At 41.2% G+C, this 21,343-nt stretch overlaps 1 protein-coding gene across 1 annotated transcript; it reads left to right on the forward strand.

Moving 5' to 3' along the window:
• Nucleotides 1-646: 646 nt before the first annotated feature.
• ankrd33ba (ankyrin repeat domain 33ba) lies at nt 647-18,543 on the forward strand. Its single transcript, XM_008276291.1, has 6 exons — nt 647-1,579; nt 13,709-13,838; nt 14,798-14,938; nt 15,330-15,471; nt 16,096-16,294; nt 17,019-18,543. Exons 1-6 carry the CDS (start codon nt 1,136-1,138, stop codon nt 17,562-17,564), a joined length of 1,602 nt encoding a protein of 533 aa, XP_008274513.1. The 5' UTR covers nt 647-1,135; the 3' UTR covers nt 17,565-18,543.
• Nucleotides 18,544-21,343: the final 2,800 nt, after the last annotated feature.

Below are 21,343 nucleotides of genomic sequence, written 5' to 3' on the forward strand. Positions count from 1 at the left end.
AATGACTCCTTATAGACTGGCACTTAGATGCTGGGTTTTCCCAACTTAAAGGTTGTTTTTTCATGACTCACATGTTGACCAAAAATTCATACACAGAAGGGGATGTAATTTTAAAAAAGCATAAAAAAAGAACATGGGGACTTTTTTGTTGTCAGTAATGCTTGAGTTCACCTCTGACTGAAAACAGTGAAAAGGGGGACATTGCAAATGAACTCAGCAGAATGTATATTAATTTTAATGTTTTCATTTGAAAAAAATCTTGTTTTACTATAGATGAATGTACATTTTATTGTGTGCATTAAACTGTGGTTGCTAGAAAAATGCACCTTATTACTATTATTGTTATGATTATAATTGCTTGTTTCCAGGAAATACTGCAACTATCCCACTGAATTCCAATTCAATACCAAACACACACATACAAACAAATCACAATTATAGTATAAATCTCCACATGAAAATTCCAGGAACATTGTGAATATTCTAGGAATATTAATGTTGCCAACAGATTTCATGTCTCATTAGCGCGCGCGCGCACACACACACACACACACACACACACACACACACAGAGAGAGAGAGAGAGAGAGAGAAAGAGAGAGAGAGAGAGAAAGAGAAAGAGAGAGAGAGGTCCCAGTCGCCTAATCGGATTAACGCAGCGACTGTAGGTTAACAGGCTGCTGTCTCTCTCCGCCCTACACGGAACCGTCGTGTTACTTTCTGCTGTAGCAACACTGTTTTTCAAAACTCCCAACACTTATTTGTCATCCATGTGCTCTCGAACCGGATAACTGTACACCTCAGCGTGGTTTCGTTTTGACTGACAGGCGAAAGCAACTTGGTGGGACGTTCACGGCTCCAATACGCACAACATCCACAACTCTCCAAAGATGACCGACGGTTCAAGGCAAACTAAACGCGCAACACGTTCAGCTACTGTATATGATACAGCAGATTTACAACCGGAGTTTGTGTGATTTAGGGTCTCGCAGACGACTTTTTCTTTTTTTGGTTTTGTTTTGTTTTCGGCACGATAGTTGGATTGTTGTCGCTCAGAGACAGCCAGTCCCATGCCCGCGCCCCGTGCGCCAGGCTGCACTCCACCCCGCGGACGGTGCCCAAGGCTCGGGGTTAGATGGTGCTGATCACGGACGACAGGGATGGAGGAGGCGCGTCGGTCCGCATCAAACAGCTCCAGCAGAGGCAAAAAGTCAGTGGATGCATCGGGCAAGTTCACCCGACCATAACCGAGGAGCCGCTGTCCAACTCTGAGGACGAGGACTACCTGGGGTCGTGCGAGGAGGACGATGAAGAGGACGATGGAGGCGAGGACGACAGCGACGAATTCGAGGAAGTTGACTTTGAGGACTTGGAAGATTGTCGGAGCATCGCGTCGGACGATTCCTTCTATCCGCCGGATGATGTGTTCGCGGACTCGGAGCGCACTCCGTCCCCGGAGAGCCCGGAGCCGCTGTCTTTTTTCCAGGCGTGCTGCACCAACAACGCGGCCATCGTGCGGATAATGATACGACACGGTGTCAAGGAGGACGAGGTGAAGGAGGCTGACAGGAATAACAGGGTAGGAAGCACATCTGAGCAAACACACACCAGGAGCGCAATGACAGTACAAGTTTTTAGACTAAGAGACAACTGAGTGAGGCAAGTTTTGAGTTCACTAACTGAACTGACCCCAATTGCATTTAGTAGGTTAAATCGTTTATCCACAAAGTATTGGATGGTCATGCAGCAAAATGAAGCACACCTCCAGCTTCACTTTGTTGACATTCACTGCAAAAAGTTTAAGTAGCCTCAGCTTCAGTTCATATATTGACCTTGTTGTTAGTTACTTATTTCCAGGTCTTGGGAAAGTATTTGGCCTCTACAACTTTTAATGTACCCTATGTCAGCTGGAAGCTTTTCATCAAGTCTGTAGTTTAAGTGTAGTGAGTTGCTTGCAGTATTTAACATGAGCCTATTACATATATAATTTAACATATAAAAAAGTTAGAATCATTTAATAGGGACTCTTTTTTCAGGTTGCAGTTCGGCCTAAAAGTTTTCTTGTTGCGATATTCTTGGGTTCCACATATTTTCATCCTGAACTCACCATTGTGCTCAATCATTTTTTGACATGAGCTGGTATTATCTGACAGGTCTGTGTACGCCTGTGTAATTTAATTTTTTACGAGTGCATGCAAACACAAGCTCTTCATAAACGCAGAAATCGCTCTCACCATCTCTGAACATGTGTATTGTCATCTAGACATATAATATGTATGTGAGAATGTGGCTACCTGCTTTTTTTCCCGTCATAATTTGGGTTCAATTTGTAGACGTCTGTGGCCAAAACATAATGTACTGATGAGATGATGGCATTTGTTTGCCTAACAGCAGTTTGACCAGTCTTGTTAATGACCCCAGATGCATGGTAGAGCCATAAATTCCCCATTCGGGATGTTTCTGTTGCATTAGGCTTCACAGGAAGATGTTATTATAGACTTTAATCAACATCAAACACTGGTACAAACTGCATGGTATGTCAGAAAAATGTAGAAGTGATTTATCAAAGGGGTTCCTCTTTTTTGCCGTGCAATCAATGTATAATTTCCCTTTATGTGTTATGTGTCACTTTACTCCTGTCAGACAACTGCAGCCCAGGGCAAAGAGATAAATCCATAGTGATGGAATGCTCGACTAGCTTTCATTCATCTGGACATTTTGCTAATAGTAATTAAACTGGCTGGCAACCTCTTCCATGCTGGAATCACATGTCTGTTCTCATCCACAGTTGTAACTCAGTGTAATAGAATTACAATTACCTTTAATCCAGTGACAGTTGAAGAAGTCCATCACCAATCAGCACACATGTCCATACCTTTACATATGGGGGAAAAAAAAAAAACATACATAAAGGTATACTTTTGTGGAATTGTTGCTGTTTGTAAACACAACATTCAAATCTTGGCTCCTCCTCTGGGCTCGATGCCACCAGCAGTGCACACCCCCTGACCACAGAACACATACAGCCCACTGTGCCACAAGGCAGCGTCACATAAGGGAGCGACTCAAGACCTGCTTGTAACTGACCACCCAAACACTGGCTCATTATAGTGAGCAACTTACAGGGTTGTAGGCCAAGCACAGACCTGCAAAACGGAGAATGCAAGCAGACGGAACTGTGCAGGATGCAAGTATGCATTTGCAAGTTTGCAGCAGTGAATTTACAGTTACATACCATAAAATGTACAAATTAGTAAAACTTCCACTGTCACTGAACCTCTGACGATCAATGTACTGTTAGTTTGGACATGGCATGGCAATCAGCAGGTTGTGTGTGTGACGGCTCAAACCCAGCACTACAAGCCTCAAAGGTTATTTTTATTAAAACGTAAAATTGGATGATTGCAGAACTTAGCATGTACGTACGCTGCTTGTATGTATATCCCAAACAACATGTCGGTGGGCCGATGTTGTATTCTTACAGATATATATATATACATATGGCATTTATTTGGTCCAATATGTATCAGCAGCAGCTTTTCTTTTAAGGAACATAATGCAGAAAACAGGGGCTTGGGATAATTCAGAAATGCTATCATCATATAGTTTGTGTAGTAGAGGAGCCCTGACTTTTCTTTACAATACTCTCAGCTCTGTATGCAGCACATGCAGTAGAGTACGTATCACAACAGTTTTTGCAAGCTGGCGGAGTGCACTGTCTTGCTGCAAGAAAAAAAAAAGAAAAGATAAAAACACATTTCTGGTGGGTTATAAGTGATTATATAGAGAGATTACTTTTGCATGAGTCTATACTTCACTGTGTGGTTATAAGCTAGTTTTCTAGGGTCAGCAGCTCAAGTTTCAGCGGAGAAGATGGCGTTTCACTGCTGCACAGTGTTACTTAGTGATTAACTGTAGGTGGTTTGGGTTTTGTGATCTTATATCACAAAAATGCATCTCTAACCTCGAGGCTACCCCCATTTTTCTCTTCTTACATTTCACCTCCTCTTTTCTACACATCTGTCTCTCACCACCTCTCCCTCCTTATTAATGACGCCACAGAGGGGAAGAATAGAATGACATCATTAGAAGAACTCTCCTCTTTACTTGTCTTTACTTGATGCCTTCCTTGTTCTTTAAAATTTTTTATGAGGGCCATTTGTGTGTGGTTCAGATTTTGCGTGAGTGTATGTGTTTTATTGAGTCCTTATGGCATTATGGCATGAACACACACATATTACACACAGGCTGCACAGAGACCCAACAGAGAAAGGTCAAGGGTCCTGACGGGGCTTGGAGTAATTTGCTACGCATCCAGGACACATGTTTCCATGTAGCATGTGTGTTTGTGTGTAGCAGTGAAAGATAAAGAGAAAGACAGTGTGTTTGTGTCTGTAACTACAATGTGTGCTTATACATTCACCATTTACTTTGTAATGCCCCGTGACCTTGGGGATATGCACGCACTCAGAGACACAATGCAGGTTAGGCAACACATCCACTGGAAACACATCCTGATACAGCTGTCAACATCCTAATATAGCAGACGGCTTGACAAAGTGCATGTAAAACAAAGAAGGGTGTTCCATTCCAGGCTCGGATCTTAAGAGCAGCATGCACACCATTTCCCCTTTCGCTCATCAGCAGTTTATAGGGGAGTTTACGCAACGATGGCTTGTTATCGTGGGAAACAAAGGAACTACTTTTGAAGTTGTGACAAATTACACTTACTGCATATTAATTGTGTGATTAATGTACAGGCAAGTTGTAGTTGTCTGGCTGTGCAGAACTTCCAATACAGATCCTTTTTGCTGTTAAAACTCCTGGAATCATTGATATACCACAACACTCTGAAAGAACAGGCTTTATTATAATTCTGAAGACGATATTGGAAAACTAAACAGCATCCACAAAAAAAGACTGTATACTGTATTCTTCTGGTTCAGTCACATTATTCATGTAATAATTGTGCTTCTGCTTTCTGTGGCCCCCTTCAACAAGGAAGTTAGAGGCCAAGGTCAGCTACAGAATTGCAGCCCAGAAGCTGGTTCAGTGTTTTTGCATAAAGGTACTTCAGCAAGCTGGATGCTTGCCAGCACAGAAGATTAAACCTGAGCCTGTGGTGAAAATACAAAGTAAACAAATATCTCAAAATGGGCCTTTAGGAATTCAAAGGAAATTTGATAAACACAACCTGAAGACACTGGTTGTGTAGACTCTGAATAGCTTTTTTCAGCATGTTTCAGAGGCCTGTGTGGATCGTTTTGCAAACTAATGTTTTGTTTCAACTCAGCCTTTGAATGCAATAAAACTGCACAAAGTGCACATGTTGAAATTTGATTAACTAGAATCATAATAAATCAAACAGTTACGGACAAAAACAGATCGAGTCATGGTGAAGGAGTCCAGTTTTCAACCAAACACAGCCTGAATACTGAGAAATGTAATGACTCGCAATATGTAGGTCAAACCCAGGTATGTTTATGTCCTGGTGTATGATTACAGCACAGTAATTATACTGTACATGCTGTTACGACCCCTACATTCTCATTACTGTTCCTCAAATGACAGACATGATGAATGGGATTTCAACAAACTATTGGCATTTTGATGTAAAAAGTAATGAAAGCAAGTCAGTAAGTATTTTTTCTTCTGAGTGTTGACTTCTAGGATGTGTGTTCATGGCATGTATCAAGTTGATATATCAGTGACCTAAGGCACATCTGACCCTGTTTAGGACACTGAGTGTACCCCCAGCAGTCAGTTGGATAAGCTGTCATGCTTACATGAAAACTCAATAAACACACACACATACACCACACACACAGAATCCAATCAGCTTAAATCAGGCCACAAAGCTGACTGTTACCTCTCTCTGTCTCTCTCTCTCTCCCTCGCCCCCCCTTTCACACACACACACACACACACACACACACACACACACACACACGCACACACACACACACGTTCTCCCTGCCTTTAGAACACAATCAAATTTTCCAAATAGGTTGGAATTAGGTATCAAACCAGGACAGATACAGTATGTTTCGGGTGTGCCTGCCGAGAGAACAGCCAGCGATAAGTCAACCTCAGCGTGTCCGACAAACAGAAAGAACAGCTGACCAACACACAGATCGACCAACAGGCCAACAGGCAGATAGACTAAATGAGGCATGGGCAGATAGAGACAGGAATTTGGCACTGCAGATGGTAGCGAGCATGATGCTGCTAGCAAGTACAGATGAGTGGAAAAATCAAAGCGACAGTCATACACATCTGATTTGATACAGCCATGTGAACGCTCAGCGGCAGACAGAAAGACATTTAACAGGGAGGCTATTGACGGAAACATGGCCTAGTATGTCTGTGTCAGTGGTGCTTCTAGTGTACGAGATTGAGGGCGATCTGCAGGGTGTTTGCCGACATGTGTGTACGTGTCCTTAACTAGAAAGATGTGCTGTGAAACGCTTAATGAATGCAACCTTTTATACTTGGTCTCTGCAGGCTGCAGAGATGCAGTTTGTCTGCCAGGATTTAACCAGTGCTTAATTTGAAGATAAAAAAAATGTGTGGGCACATCCTTATTTAGCAAACAAGGAGGAAGTTGGACTGAATGTTTATTGAAAAACTAAACTACAAGGGCAGTAGCCTTTAGGTTACTTTAGGGGAAAAGGCCTCCATAGTATATTAAGTATTTGTTTTAATGCTTTTCTATTTGCATTTATGTACACTGATCAGCCACAACTTTAAAACCACCGACAGTTGAAGTGATCACCTTGTTAAAATACAAAGTTCTGCAGAGAAACCTTGAGTCCTGGCATTTAAGTGGATGTTGCTTTGACACATACCCACGTAAACATTGTTGCAGATCAAGCACACCTCCCCAGCCTCGCCCTGCAAAACTGTCCTCTCTGTGACTCCCCAAAAACTGCTCCGGAGAGACTTGACGAACAAAAACAAAAAGCCCCCAGGTATTAATCCGGTCTCTGAATTTCCCACATCACAATCTGATCAGGTGCTGAAACAAGTCTTATCCACAGAGGCGCCACCTCGCAACCCGCCGGGCCCGAAGGATCTGCTGCCAGCGACCTGTTGTCAGACACCACAGGACGCCCCCAGAGGTCCCGTGTCCCGATGAGTCAGAGCTGTTGTGGCAGCATGAGAGGAACCTACACAATATTAGACAGATGGTTTTAATGTTGTGGCTGATCGGTGTCCAAGATAATGCTGTTGAACTGCTGCTTGATGAACAGAGATGGAGTTTTTCTACCACTACCAGAATGAGCAACATCACAGAGCATAAAGGCAGGTCAGTGGATTAATAGGACTAACAGGGCTAGTGTAACAGATCTAACATCTGATCCACTACATAACCTACACTAAGATAAACTGTAGATTTATTATTAGTTCCAATCTACTTAAAGTAGCCGTGATACTTCTCATCTTCCCTTCTAGGACCAACTAAAGTCAGTCAGTTTATCCGTGTCTATATGAAGATGCCAGTGCAAACGTGGACTTTTGTACATCAGCTAGGAGACCTGTGTTTATTGTGTGTCTAGGAATTTTAAGGGTTACGCTGGGTGTTGTGTCATCCTCTTTGGAACCAGTTTTTGGAGCATTCTCACATGAACTGTACATAGACAGTTGGGCCTCCCCCTCCCCCTCTCTGCGCGTCTTTCTGACTGATAAGGCTAAGCCTTTCTATTCCAAGCTCTGGATATTCCCCAGATTACTTAGTGTGTGTATGTCTCTGTGCCTTTGTGTCTGTATGGGCTAATAATAGGTCCAGACCAGAATTTGCATGTGTGTATGTGGCTGTGTGTGTGTGTGCGTGGGTGTTTGTGTTCATCAGAACCTACGAACATTGACTACAAATGCAGGTTTTAGTTAGTTGCTAAAATTAGCATGCACTTTTGCAGAGAACTCTTTTTTATGGCTTGTCATCACGGAAAATACATTTTTATTTTATTTGTTTTTATTATTTGACAGCACCTCTTATATTGGTGATCAGCTGTGAAATTCTGGGACCAACTGATGATATTGTTGAATTATTACAAATTTCATTTTCTACATGTTAACCTATTGACAGTAAATGTTAATATTCTCTAGGTTTCAAATGCATAATTCTGTTCAAACATATGAACCATTCAGGTACCGGTGTTTTACTTGCTCGTATGCTTTTTGTCGTTGATCAACGTACATCTTCTCTATAATTTAAGTAAGTGTGCAGAAACTTGTCAGTAGCAGTCATGTTACAAAGTCAGGAAAAAGTCTTGTCCATTGGGAGCTTCCACTGTAGGTGCAGAGTGTAAACTTTCTCACACAATGCCTGTTCCAAAATTTTGAACATTAGAAGGGGACTGACAATGTTAATCACTTATCTTAGTTAATTATGTCAAAACACAAGAATGCCTTGTGTGTGTGTATGCAGATGAAGACAACTGCTACCCACCTATGTTAAATTTGAGTAATCTTAATTTAGAAGACCATCTTTTTAGTGCCTATACTCTAGGTATTAAAGGATCAGACTGTGTGCGCAGGAAAACACACTATTTTGGATTGAATTCAAACATATCCAATATATACTACTTTATACTTACAAGTTATTCTAAAAAAAAAAAAAAGAGAGAGAACACGACCCTTTCATTAAAGGGAACTTTGATTCTGCATTTACTTTGCAAAAGGGAGCATTTACTGTCAGAGAGGACATATTACGTTTACATCCATCAGCATAAAGTAATGAAAGCTTAAAATTGTCTTACTCTGCATCTACATTTGGCCTACATACAAAATACATCATCCCCCTGAAAACTATTTGTGAGGATTTGGAATCCTGTTATGCTCCAAAGTCTTTACATTTTTCTCTATCTCTGTCTTTACACACACACACACGCGCGTGCGCACACACAAGCACGCACGCACGCAGACACACACTTACACACACACACACACACACACACACACACACACAGGACGCACTCTCATCCATCCCTTGAAGTACCTTTCTTGATTGTTTTATGATTGTTGATTTGTTAAGTAGTGTTGTTAATTTTATCCCGTTGGCCTTAGAATTATGGATTAAGTATTTTGAAGCCCTTGACTGCCATTTTTCAATTTATGTGTGTCTCTGAACTTGTATGCTGTGTGTTCACTTTTGCTGGTGCGCTCAGATTCTTCTGTCTTCGACACTGCCAGCAGCCAATTGCAAAACTCTGTAAAATCCAAGAGTATAATAGGTGTAACACATTTCCTGTGTGTATGACAGGAATGTGCTGAGTAGAAATCATCTGGGGGGGAAAAAGGTAAAAAAAAAAAAGAAATAAAAAAGAAGTTAAATGTTTGTATGTGTTTATGCATGCATGTGAGAAAGGTTCGCAAGAAAAATAGGACAAAGTCAGACAACTGAGATCGCTCTAGACATGCTGCAGGGTATACTGCTAAAGTACATCACTGCAAGGCTGGAGGGTTGCCAAGAATGTGTGTGTTTGTGTATGTGAGAAAGTGTGAAAGAGACACAGACAAGGTCTATGTGAGTGTTTCTAAGCGGTAAGAACTATCTGAAGCTGTGCCAGAGTCCAAACAGACTAGCAGTTACTCCACAGAACCTTTGTCCAGGTTTTCCTTCAGAGCTGACAACATTAGTGTGACTACCTTTCCTGCTGGCTTCCAGCCAAACTTTTTTTGTTTGCACGTCAGTTTGTATTACAGATAAAACCACATAAAAAAATCAAAAACATGTCCTGTAAACTCTTTAAGGTATTGTTTAACTGAGCATCTGTGCAAACCAAAAGCTTAGTTGATATATATATATATATATCTTTGGCCTTTGTTGGATAGTGTTAGTGAGAGAGAGACAGGAAACTAGGGGAGAAGAATGGGGGGAGGACATGTGGGAAAGGGTCATGAGCGGGATTCGAACTCATGACCTCCACAATGGGACTGTAGCCCTGCACATGGGACGCCAGCTCAACCAGGTGAGCTTAATAATTAGTTGATATATTTTGACAAGGAAACTAGACCGATCGGCCACAACATTAGCACCAGAGACAAATGAGTGTAAAACATCAGTCAACTCGCTACAATACAATGTTGTGCTCGGAAACTGTGTCCTGACAATCATATGGATGTTACTTTGACACACAGCACTCACGTAGACATTATTTCAGACCAAAAACACTCTAGCAGGACAATGCGCTCCACCAGTCTGCTCAGGGACACAGCAAAAAGCCCAAGGCCTTAAACCTGGTCTTCCAGTTCCAATAAAGGGTCCTTGGTATAAAAAAGCCTGATCCATGGAGGTCACATCCCACAGTCGACAGCATCCGCAGCTGGTGGCCCACTACCAGAAACTATAGAACACCCTCAGAGGTCTGTTTTGGTGGCAGCAGAGGGACCTACACAATATTAGGCAGGGGGATTTAATGTTATGGCTAATAGGACTTTAGTGTCAAGGTTGACCGGTCAATGGTTTCGTCAATATGCTCTAATTGGACCAAACTGGCCAATTGCCATTGTCACTTTCATAAGAAGAAAGACGTTACAACAATAAACCCACATGGATTAATCCACTATTTTCGGCAGCAGAAGACACCTGTTTTCTGTGAACTCATCCAACCTGAGGTCAACTGCTGCCTCTAGCTTGTGTAATGTATGTGTCGACTGAAAGTTCTGAACTAGTTGGCACCACGTCAAAAAAGTAGGTGCAATCTCAGTCGAGCAAGATTTTCTTTGACTGACTGCAGCCCTAGTGGCTGATCGGTACACGCGTTCAGTCCGACACAGAATAACACAAATAAAGGGAGCGCTGAAGCAATCCTATTCACGCTGGCTAAACCCAGCACAATATGATCTATGAGAACATGTCATGTTTTGGAAAGATATATTGTAGATATTCTAGGTAGTTCTTCATAAACCTTCCGGCCAGTCTTCAGTGATTATTAGACTTATCTGTTTCAGTGAGACAGTGCTTTTGATCACATCCATACCAGAGTTTAAAAGAATGATTTAGCACCTTAACACAGTGTGCTTGGAAACTAAAACACATTGTGCCAAGAAGTGCAAAGTGTCAAGTGGATTTTATGAGTGCTCTTATGAACAGAACATAATGTTACAGCAGCAGGTTCATGAATAAAGTTTGCTTAAGGACTATTAAACGGGGAACAGGTTGTGACAGCTTACCTAAACACTGGAATACTTCATGCTTGCTGGAGAAGTTTGAGCTCATATTGCACAGATCTGATATTCAGGTGGCTTTAAATATGCACAAAGAAGTTTCTTAACCTGCCATGTCTTATTATAGTGACACATTTTGGCATCAGGCAGGGCAGGGGTCAGCTATTGGATTGAACCGCTGGAACGATTTTTTAAAGACACGGCTCAGTGAGCGGCCAATATAGTTTTACAGGCGCAGTATGCAGCCCTGTATAGCCCATAATATATATCGCCAGCTGTTTTAAGATTGTACCCAAGCACACATGTATTTTGTCCCATTTGCTGTTGAGCTTTTCTTTTACTGTAAAACTAATTTGGCAAAGAAACATTCAAACACACAGATGTGTGATTTGTTTTGCAACTAGGAAACCTGTGAGGATGAAACTAATGTTGGTATGGATGAAAATAAATGATTAGCATGTGATAGCTGTTCATCTGCAACATATTTATGTGAAGTTGATAATTATATGTGCTGCTGAGTTCATTAAGATTTCACAAGTCTGTCAATTATGTTGCTGTTTGCAGAGGATTTGAAAAACATGACGCAAACATTTTGACACAACATATGGATTCGAAAACTTCAACTTTCATCAGGGGCCACATATTTTTGTTAAAGGGCCCATTGGTCACTATTTGCCCACCAGTGAAGTAGGATTTTCAGCTACTGTGAAGACTGCATCTTTGCCTACTACAAAGTCCATGTCTAACAGTGTAGCATACCCTGATGACCTACAGTGAAGGGTTATGATATATTGTTGTTCATTGTCAACTTTATCATGTTGCATCTTAGTATATTTGTTTAAATCTCAATGAATGTATTAATTGGAGCCCCTGCTACTTTTAACATACAAGTAATGTGGGGGAGTCATAAGTGCAGGCTGAAATCTTCTTTGTATTAAAAATACAAGATTGAACTGAAAATGCAAACAATATTTCTTGATTCCTCACAGGGACCTGCGGCAAAATACATACTAATGGGTCACGCAGCTGATGCATGCGATGTCTGTTTGTGTTTTGACATGGAGGAGGCTTGACTGGTCGACCTTTCCTTTCCTCTCCTGAGGTTTTAATCAAGAATTAATTTAAAGTCCCAGTAGGGTCTGCTCACTTGCTAAATTCAATTTACAACTTTAGAGCCTGCACATGACTTAAGAGAATAGCTTTTTTGTCTGCTACTTGAGTTCCTTTGCATTGCACAGAAATATAGAAATACAATCAATTCTAAAGATGCCCTTTCTTTCTTTCTTTCTTTCTTTCTTTCTTTCTTTCTTTCTTTCTTTCTTTCTTTCTTTCTTTCTTTCTCTTTTTACCAAGGCCATATGGTGTTTCTTTGTTATCTAGAAGACACGTCATGAGTTTTTTTGGGTAGAAAGTGATTATTTTCTTGGAGATAATAATTAGCAAATATATCAGTCTGATACATAGAGCTGGGTTTTTAGAGTTTCAATCAATGTCTTAGGAGGGACTTTAAACAAACCTTTGAATTCTGTTTGCAAAGTAGCATTTTGTGCAAAAGTATTGTATATATACAATAAAGTGGAATATAAAGAAATGAAAGTCATCTACAAAGTCAGAAGAACTGAACTGATTATAAATATATATGAAGACCTATATATCATTTAAACTAACAGAAATGCTGTATGTTTTGTTCTACATGTGTCTAATAAGTTTTCCAGATCAAAGTCATTTAATGTTAGATTTAAGCTGTTTTCAGGAACAACTTTATCTTATCATACTGATCACATTAATTCCACCTCAATTACTTACATACATTCCCTCATGACTTTATGTTGGAAAATATGTAGTCCAAAAGTATGCATATATATTCTGTAACCCACCCAATGAAAGACATTTTTTCTCTGATAGAAATATTTCATGTTTAAATGTATAAACCCACTGCCTGTATGATATGTCAATTGAGAACTCTGTGTTCTTAAATCCTACTCGCTCTGGTGGTTGACTTGTTTGTCTTGGCTGAGAAAGTATGCGCCTTCCGGAAAGCACAGAACTTTTACAGGAGTTTTCCAGGCTCACACACTCTCAAAGTCACATAAATTCTCACTCACAGACTAACATTTACACATTTGTCCGCACACACACATAAAAGACCACCTATTCTGGCGCGAACCAACACAGGCGCCAAACACATCCGCACAAAAGTACACAACAACATCAGACGGGGAGAGAGACAGAGCTTATTTTACCACTGAGTTCAAGGTCTTTCAATGAAAACACAACAGATGTCATGTTTAATTAGAGATATTAGTTTTGGAAGATGCACAAAGGTCCCCTGGTCTTCAGGATTCCTCCTGACACTGCGTTGATTGCATTTTTCTTCATACTACTTCCTATATGTCAGCACTTTACTGCAGTTTTGCTTCACCTCTATTTTCTTTTACTTTAGCATTTTTGCTGATTCTAACGTTAAGCCTCTCTCCCTTTCTCTCTCTTTTTTTTAAACTCTGCTTCCTGTCCTGCCGCTTTTTTATGGTCTCAGACAGGGCTGTTGGTCGCATGTTACCAGGGCTTTGTGGACGTCGTCATAGCGCTGTCACAGTGTCCATATCTGGATGTCAACTGGCAGGACAGTGAGGGAAACACAGCTCTCATCACTGCTGCACAAGCAGGTAACACACACACTCGCACACACTGACAATTTTATGACCCTCTCCGGGCTTAGTTGCACACACAGACGCTGACAGGCTGCTTAGCAGTGCTGTTGGACACATGCACACACAGATACAAATATACACAGGCAACTTGGCACTAATGCTGACACAGATGAACACACAGACGAGCAAAAAAAAAAACACAATGCACTTGCTACACTCGCTCTGAAACAGAAGTGATGAGTATGTTGTCTGACCAGCCGTATGAATGCAGAGCTTTTTCATCCAAAATATTGTAGACAAGCACAAATGTGTTCCCAACCTATTTTAGTTTAGTATTGCATCATAGTTTGACTGTATGTTTGACTTACGAGGTGTGTCAGAAAAGTTCCAGGACTGGTGTCACAAAATATATATCTCAAACCCCAAACTACAAACTACAAGTTTTCCCCTTCAGACGATCAACCAGCATGTCTACAAAGAGATCCTGCGGTGTTTGCTTCATTCAGCTTGCAGGAAAAGAGGCGAGACTTGTGGCAGGACAAGTCGTAGCTGCTTCATCATGACCACACGCCTGCTCACAATGCCCTGAGCATCCAACATTTCCTGGCTGAGAAGAACATCGCTGTGCTGGAGCAACCTCCCTACTCACCCCACCTGGCTCCGTGGGATTTTTTCCTCTTCCCCAAGCTCAAGGGGGTCATTCAGGGGACCCGTTTGGAAGACATGGACGACATCAGATGGCTGTGACGACGGAGCTGCGGAGGATCCTGGAAGAATCCTTCCAGGAGTGCATGGCAGCGCAGCAGAGAAGGCTGGGAAAGTGTGTTAGACTCCAGGGGGGTTACTTTGAAGGGGAAAACTTGTAGTTTGGATTTGAAATATATCTTTTGTGACACCAGTCCCGAAACTTTTCTGACACACCTTGTATGTAGTCCAACCTACTGTACCTAATCTCTCTCCCTCTGTTGTTTAAGGTCACATAACAATCACCAACTACCTGTTGAACTACTACTCTGGGTTGGACATCGAGAGAAGAAACTGTCACGGCTTCACTGCTCTGATGAAAGCTGCCATGCAGGGCAGGATGGAATGTGTGCGCTCGATCATGATGGCAGGTGAGGAAACCGTGTGTAGTCACAGTATGAAAACTCTGTTGTAGTCAGAAAGGAGGAAAATGGAAGATTATAGAGGCAAATGGCACATATAAGAAAGCTGTCAACGTATATCCAGGAATTTGAAAGAAAGAAAGAAAGAAAGAAAGAAAGAAAGAAAGTAAGAAAGAAAGACAATTCGAATAAGTTACAGCTGTGATTACGACTTGTGTTAAAGCGTTAAACAATAGTTTGCAGCATTTGTCTTTCAGGTAATTCCTTTTTTTTTTGCTACTTCTGAGTGAGTCTTTCTGTCAGAACCTTTTTTAACTTGTTTGTGCACCCACTCTCTCCTCTATGTCCCACTTTCTTAACTCACAAGTTAAACTTTCCCCCTCTTCCTTGTGTCCACCAGGAGCTGCTCTGGATGCGAGGGACTTCGGCCGCCACCTGACCGCCAGGGAGTGGGCCTTGTTTACGAGCCGGTATGAGACTGCATGGGTGATGACGCGCCTGATGGAACGCCCCAGTCCCCCTCAGTACAATGAAACATACAGGTAAAACTTTTAAACACCATGTCTGTCTTTCATTAGCAATGTCTCAGGCAGGCAGATTTACAAATAAAATATTGCTGACTTCACTCAAAGAATTATTAGTCACAGTAAAATGGTTGTGCGACAAAACTACGTGAGGTTGTGATGTACCTTTTTCCTCGAGACACTGAGTTAAGTTCTTCTCTCCGGCGCTTTACCTGGGCAACTCCACAAGCCAGCATCTCCAGGAGCTGTCTGATGAACATCGTCTATCCCTGCCAGCTGGCGATGTAGAAAATAAATATTCCCGACTAGCCTTCTAGCTATGCAGTCATGTACAAATCATCTCATCATCAGCGTTTCTAACCAGGTCGTGTCTGACAGATTTACTGCACTTCCTTTTTCTGGCTATTTGCTGCCAGACAAGGGGATTTAGATGTGCAACGCAAGGTAAAAAAAGAAATAGATGTAAGTGTTGGTGCAAATGCCCACTGACTTGTTAAAAATAACAGAACATGCAATATTGCACGTGCATTAAGCAACACAAAATGCAACACCAAAGCAGTCTTGAGAGAAGCTAGGGTGTACTCTGCAGATTTGACTTCAGTGCCTCTTTGCAGAAGATTGATGTCAAACGTGCTCTCTCAGTCTAGAGTGGCCCCCACTGGCATCACTGGTGGCCAAAGCCCAGGAGCCCCGTGGCTGTCTAAAGCGCCTGTCAGACACCGTGCGGAACGTCTTCAGCATCGCAAATGTCACCAACCCTGAGGATGAAGGCGTTATCGACCACATGGTTGCTATTACAACGGCCATGAGGAGCCCTTTCATTGCTGTGGCATGCCACACGGTGAGTAAACAAGCTCGAGAATATCGTTATTCTGCATTATTCATTTATTTATTTTCCATATTTATTCATTTAGTTTACACATCTATCGCAACCTGCATGTCCTTCACTTACTCCTTCACCCAAAAAAGCATTTTTCATTCATGAGCTGAGCGAAGGTGAAGCAGAAAGTATAAACACTCTTTGTGATAGGGAGGCATTTTTAAGGTGAGGAGAATCTGCAGAGTTGCTCTGCTTTGCTTTATTTCTCAGTATAATTGGTGATATCAGAACTCATTTTCTTATCATGGGACATTCACGTACAATATGGAAATCATTTTCCACAGACTTGAAATTTGCGTCCTTGTGCAAATCAGTTCACTTTTTTTTCATCAATAGTAGAATAATGTAGTTCTGTTATTGTAGAACTGATGTGCAAATAAATGAATGATAATATTGTGGTAATAGCACTTTAAAGGATAAATGTGGCACGAATTTATCTTTTATTTTATCAACAAATTCTCAGTGTTTTTTGGGATTAGTTCATAATAATTATGGGATATAATTAACGCCCGCTTCATCCGATAAGTAGATTATTCATGCAAGATTAGCAGTACTGCAATACTGAAAACAAAAGGTTGATGGAGCTCTGCTTTTTGTAAAGAAAACATCCACAGTTATTACTATTGCTACTACAGTGCTACCAATATTACAGAGACTATTATAGGAACCGCTGGCTTTGTTTCAGGTGTGTCCTGACAGTCCTCCAAGTGTGGGCAAACGGCGCTATGCAGTCCCTGAGATCATCCGCCATCAGCGCGCCAAGGAGCTCCGCTCCATCAACCCTGACAGGGTGGACAGTCACCTTAAACTCTTCCAGAACTCTCGGGTCACACTAGTGGCCAAGACCTCAGCAGACCGCCGAGCCAGTCTTCAGACCCAGAACCTGGTGCCTCGACACAGGAGCCCCAGCCTGGGTGTGGTGGCTTATAACGAAGCCCTGGAGCTGCGAAGAACCAGCCTATTGCCTATGCACATGGTGCTGAGGAGGAGCAGCGTCAGACCGGGCTTCAGCATCCCCAAGGTGAGAGTGTCCAAAGCCCCCACACCGACTTATGAACCGGAAAAGATTCGGAGGAAGAGCAGCGCCAAAGATGGAGGGGGGAACCTGCTGCAGATCCCCAAGTGGCGGTACAAGGAGCTAAAAGAAGAAAGGAGGAAAGCAGAGGAAGCCGAGAGGAGGAGGCTGGAGGCTGTCACCAAGAGACACATTGCTGCCGGGAAAAGGAAATAATATCATTACCTCAGAGGATGTCTCGTACACTAACCCCCCCCAAAAGACAAAAGCTAGACAGGCTATGAAGTCAGACAGATTTGGCTTTAATGTTTTTAAGCAATATACAGTATGAGCTCAGGGTGGTCTTAGAACGACCAACAGTGTTTTTAAATGAGGACTGAGGGTTGCTTTTGTTTGCTCAGTTTTGCGACGGGGGGGATGCTGACTGAAAAATGGCTGCCACTATGTTGACAGCATTACAAGTGCACAACGCTTAGTGTCCTTTATGATGTCAAACAGCGAATACCCAGGGGATTTGATACTTGAAATGTTTCTAGCTAATTTATTTTTAATATTTATTGCTTTTTATTGGATGGCCAGGTGTATATTTTGTTATGCTTCGGGTGCTAACGCTGCAGTGTACTGGTGCAGAAGACATGGTTGGGAACAGAAACATGCCCATCTTTCCGCTTTAAAAAAGTGGAAGCAAATTCATAAAACTCTTCTGGAATAATGTTTTCAAAATATTCAGTGAAGAACACGCATCAGCGTGTCATATTGTATGAGAAAGCTAAAGATAAGCTGTGTATAGAATCTAATGGCATTTGCCGGCAACTATTTTTTTTAGATGCTTTATGTTTTGCTTTAAATTGAGAAATCCTGAATGTATTTTGCATATGTGTTTTATATTAGAGATTTTAATGCTTTTTGATGACAAACTTCATTTTTAAGAAAAAAAATCATTACGGACATTTTTCACATAAGCAACTGTTTTCAAGTCTTAAATGTTTGAGACCAAGACTGAAATGTAGAGTAACACTTACATCTTGCCAGGTAGGAAGAAAGTTCAAATTACCTCCCAAATGTTTACATTGCAAAACCATATTAACACTGGTTATATTAGCGATGAACCATCATGTACCGACCGAGACGTGTGAGTTTGGTGTATACAGGTTATGGATGACGCAAACTAAATAAACACTTCTGCTAACAGTGACTGTGGATGTGATTAAGCCTTACGTATATTACTTTTTTCATGATTTCGTGTCTCGTGCTGGAAATCTCAGCATTACATGTGTTTCATCCAGTAAGAAAAAAAAAGTCAATATTAATGTAAGTTTTGAGATACTAGGGCGAGCCTCGGTCAATGTGACAGTACATTTATTACTGAAGTGATAATCCGTAACATATGGACCCCTCTGATAAAAACCGGCCGGCCCATTATGGAGCAAGAGGTCAGTTTCCCGTTTTAGCATTAAAACAGAGAAAATAATGGGGTGAAAAATAACGATGATTTAAACGCAGAGCCACAGGGAGAAGCAGTGATATAACATTGTCTAGAGTTTTGAGAGCACAATTTCACGGTCCTTACTCCTCATGGCGATTGCAGCTTAAGTGCTATCCAAGAGTGTGTGTCTAATATACATGGTGATGAGTTGCTAAGGGGTTACAAGGGCACCGCGCAGCCAAATCGTTTTCTTCAAATAAACTTCATTGACTTCAGAGTGGCAATCTTGCTTGGATACTGCCCAGAGGAAATAATTTGAACATGACAAAAGATGAGAAAACTGCCCATTTACTGAACTCTTGAAACTGTAAGTGGCTGCAGGATTAACATATTTAACATTAACATAAGAAACTGTTTCATATGGAAATGGCTTTTTTTTTGCTGGCAGTGCAGTATCATAACCAACAATGTCCTTTGCGTGCAATTTGTTATGAGGCATCAAAGATTTACTGACCATGAATATGAGCTATTTGCATTCGGTCGGCGAAGTTTTTCTGTTAAATGGTGAAAGGTTTCTCCGGATTACACCATGAAGTACGTTTAGATGCATTACAGGCTTACAGTTATGAATGGCTATTGAAGTCTGCTCAGGACTTTATTGTTGTTTGTTTGTGCATATTTTTGCTCAGATGTCTCACTCTTTACTCCAACAGAATGTACAGGAGTGAGCCTGTGTTGTGTGCGTACGGGAAAAGACACGAAACCCGAATGCATCAGATAATATTTAGGCCATCGATGTAGCTCAAACAGCTGTTGGCTTAGATTGTAACCTGAGATTATGAAGCGCCACAGGCTTGGTCAGCGTTTCCCCTCACGCCCCTCCTCCCCCCCCTCCCGGCCACGACCCAAATCTCTCACAGAAATTCACAAGTGGCAAAAATAAACAGGGCACCATCCCCTGTGTAGTACGACAGCTATTATGTCATGCTGCGATGCTACGGGCTGGGTGGGATTTTGACAGTGACCTGATTCGAGATCAACTCTGAAAGAGCGCTTCTGTCAGACCTGTGAACTTGAACGGGAGGTAATCCTTAACTGGGGCCCTCTGCTGGTTGGTTTTGGTATAACACTGAAGGCTTTCCTCAAGGTTGAAGGAGCATTTGGTCATGAATAGAGATATTCCATCATGGGATGGACTTTTTTGAGTTAACATTGAGTTACATCACCTAGAGACATTATTCTCACTATGTATGCAGGAGGAGTGGCCTCTGTAAGCCTTTGATCAATGCTTTTTTATTCGCATTTGTGCTTTTATTCTTTCCCAACTGGTGTGAATAAGTGCTGGCACACAATACAACATTTTAGAAAAAAGTAAATCAAGATAAATATATTAAATATGTTAACAAAACACATTGCTAAATAATCATTCTTGTTTATATCCCTTAAGAAGTCTAAAAAAGTACTTTAATATTCTTACTGGTAAGTTTCAGTGGGTACTGCTAAAATACTACTAACAATATAATAGAGCTTATAATAAAATATTTTTTTTTAAATGGCATTTTATGTTTATTTATATCTTTAAACATTTTAATTGAGACATATTTAAATACATGAAAGATCAATAGTGCTGTGAAGACCTTCATGTTGATTTACAAGTAATATTGGATGTTGATAAATTATAGGATGCAGTGGTCTTTAGCTACTTACATATAAATTACAATTAGAATAAATTATTAATTTTTTTTCTGGCAAATTTAACAGCAGTGAACCTGATGTGAGGCCTTATTAACAATGTATTCCCTACATTATTATCCTTATGATCACAATTATTAGTCTCTCCATTTTCTCGTGTAATCGATGGCATTGCTCAAGGAATTAGAGCTATACAATTATTTTTATAACATCCGTGATCATATTCTGAAATTATGCTGTGATGCAATCAAGGATAAAGTAGGTCCTTCCTAATGATTTCCATTCTGAAAAGTATGAATAAATGATCATGTCCCACAATTAAATCAGCATCAGAGTTATCTACAATGTGTGAACTAAAAATGAACTTCAAGTGGCGGTGCCCTTGCTGATTAAAAAAAAAAAAGTGAGGAAAAGTTGGCAGGGAGCAGCTCTCCTACATGTAAGAGAAAATCTTGTCCTAGGAGGTTTGATAACAACAAACGATAAAATAAAAACACTACAGAAAATAGGCTGGCTTCACATAGAATCCTGTCAGTGTAGGGAAGCCACTCATAGTATGTGTAAGGCTTTAAATGTATGTCAAGTGGAGGTAGTTTGGTTTTGGTGAAACTGTAGTCAAAATGTCTTTATAACTTGGTCATTCTGACCTCGCTGTCTTATTGACATGACCCTGAGCAAATCCAGGAAGGTCCTGACCCGGCTAACTGAAATATCTTTCCCTCCCACTGTTGCCAGTTGACTGTACTGTAGCGCCGGTGGAAGGTTTTCAGGCGGTTCGGTCACAGTATCGACCAGCCTCAACTAGCTGAAGCCAGTTTTGATGTTCCTGAGGACCACATGGCCAACAGCTGGTGGTGTATGCTCAGCACTAATGTAA

This window comes from Stegastes partitus, unplaced genomic scaffold (genome assembly GCF_000690725.1).
Source record: "Stegastes partitus isolate 25-593 unplaced genomic scaffold, Stegastes_partitus-1.0.2 Scaffold68, whole genome shotgun sequence".
In the NCBI taxonomy this organism is placed as follows: Eukaryota; Metazoa; Chordata; class Actinopteri; family Pomacentridae; genus Stegastes; species Stegastes partitus.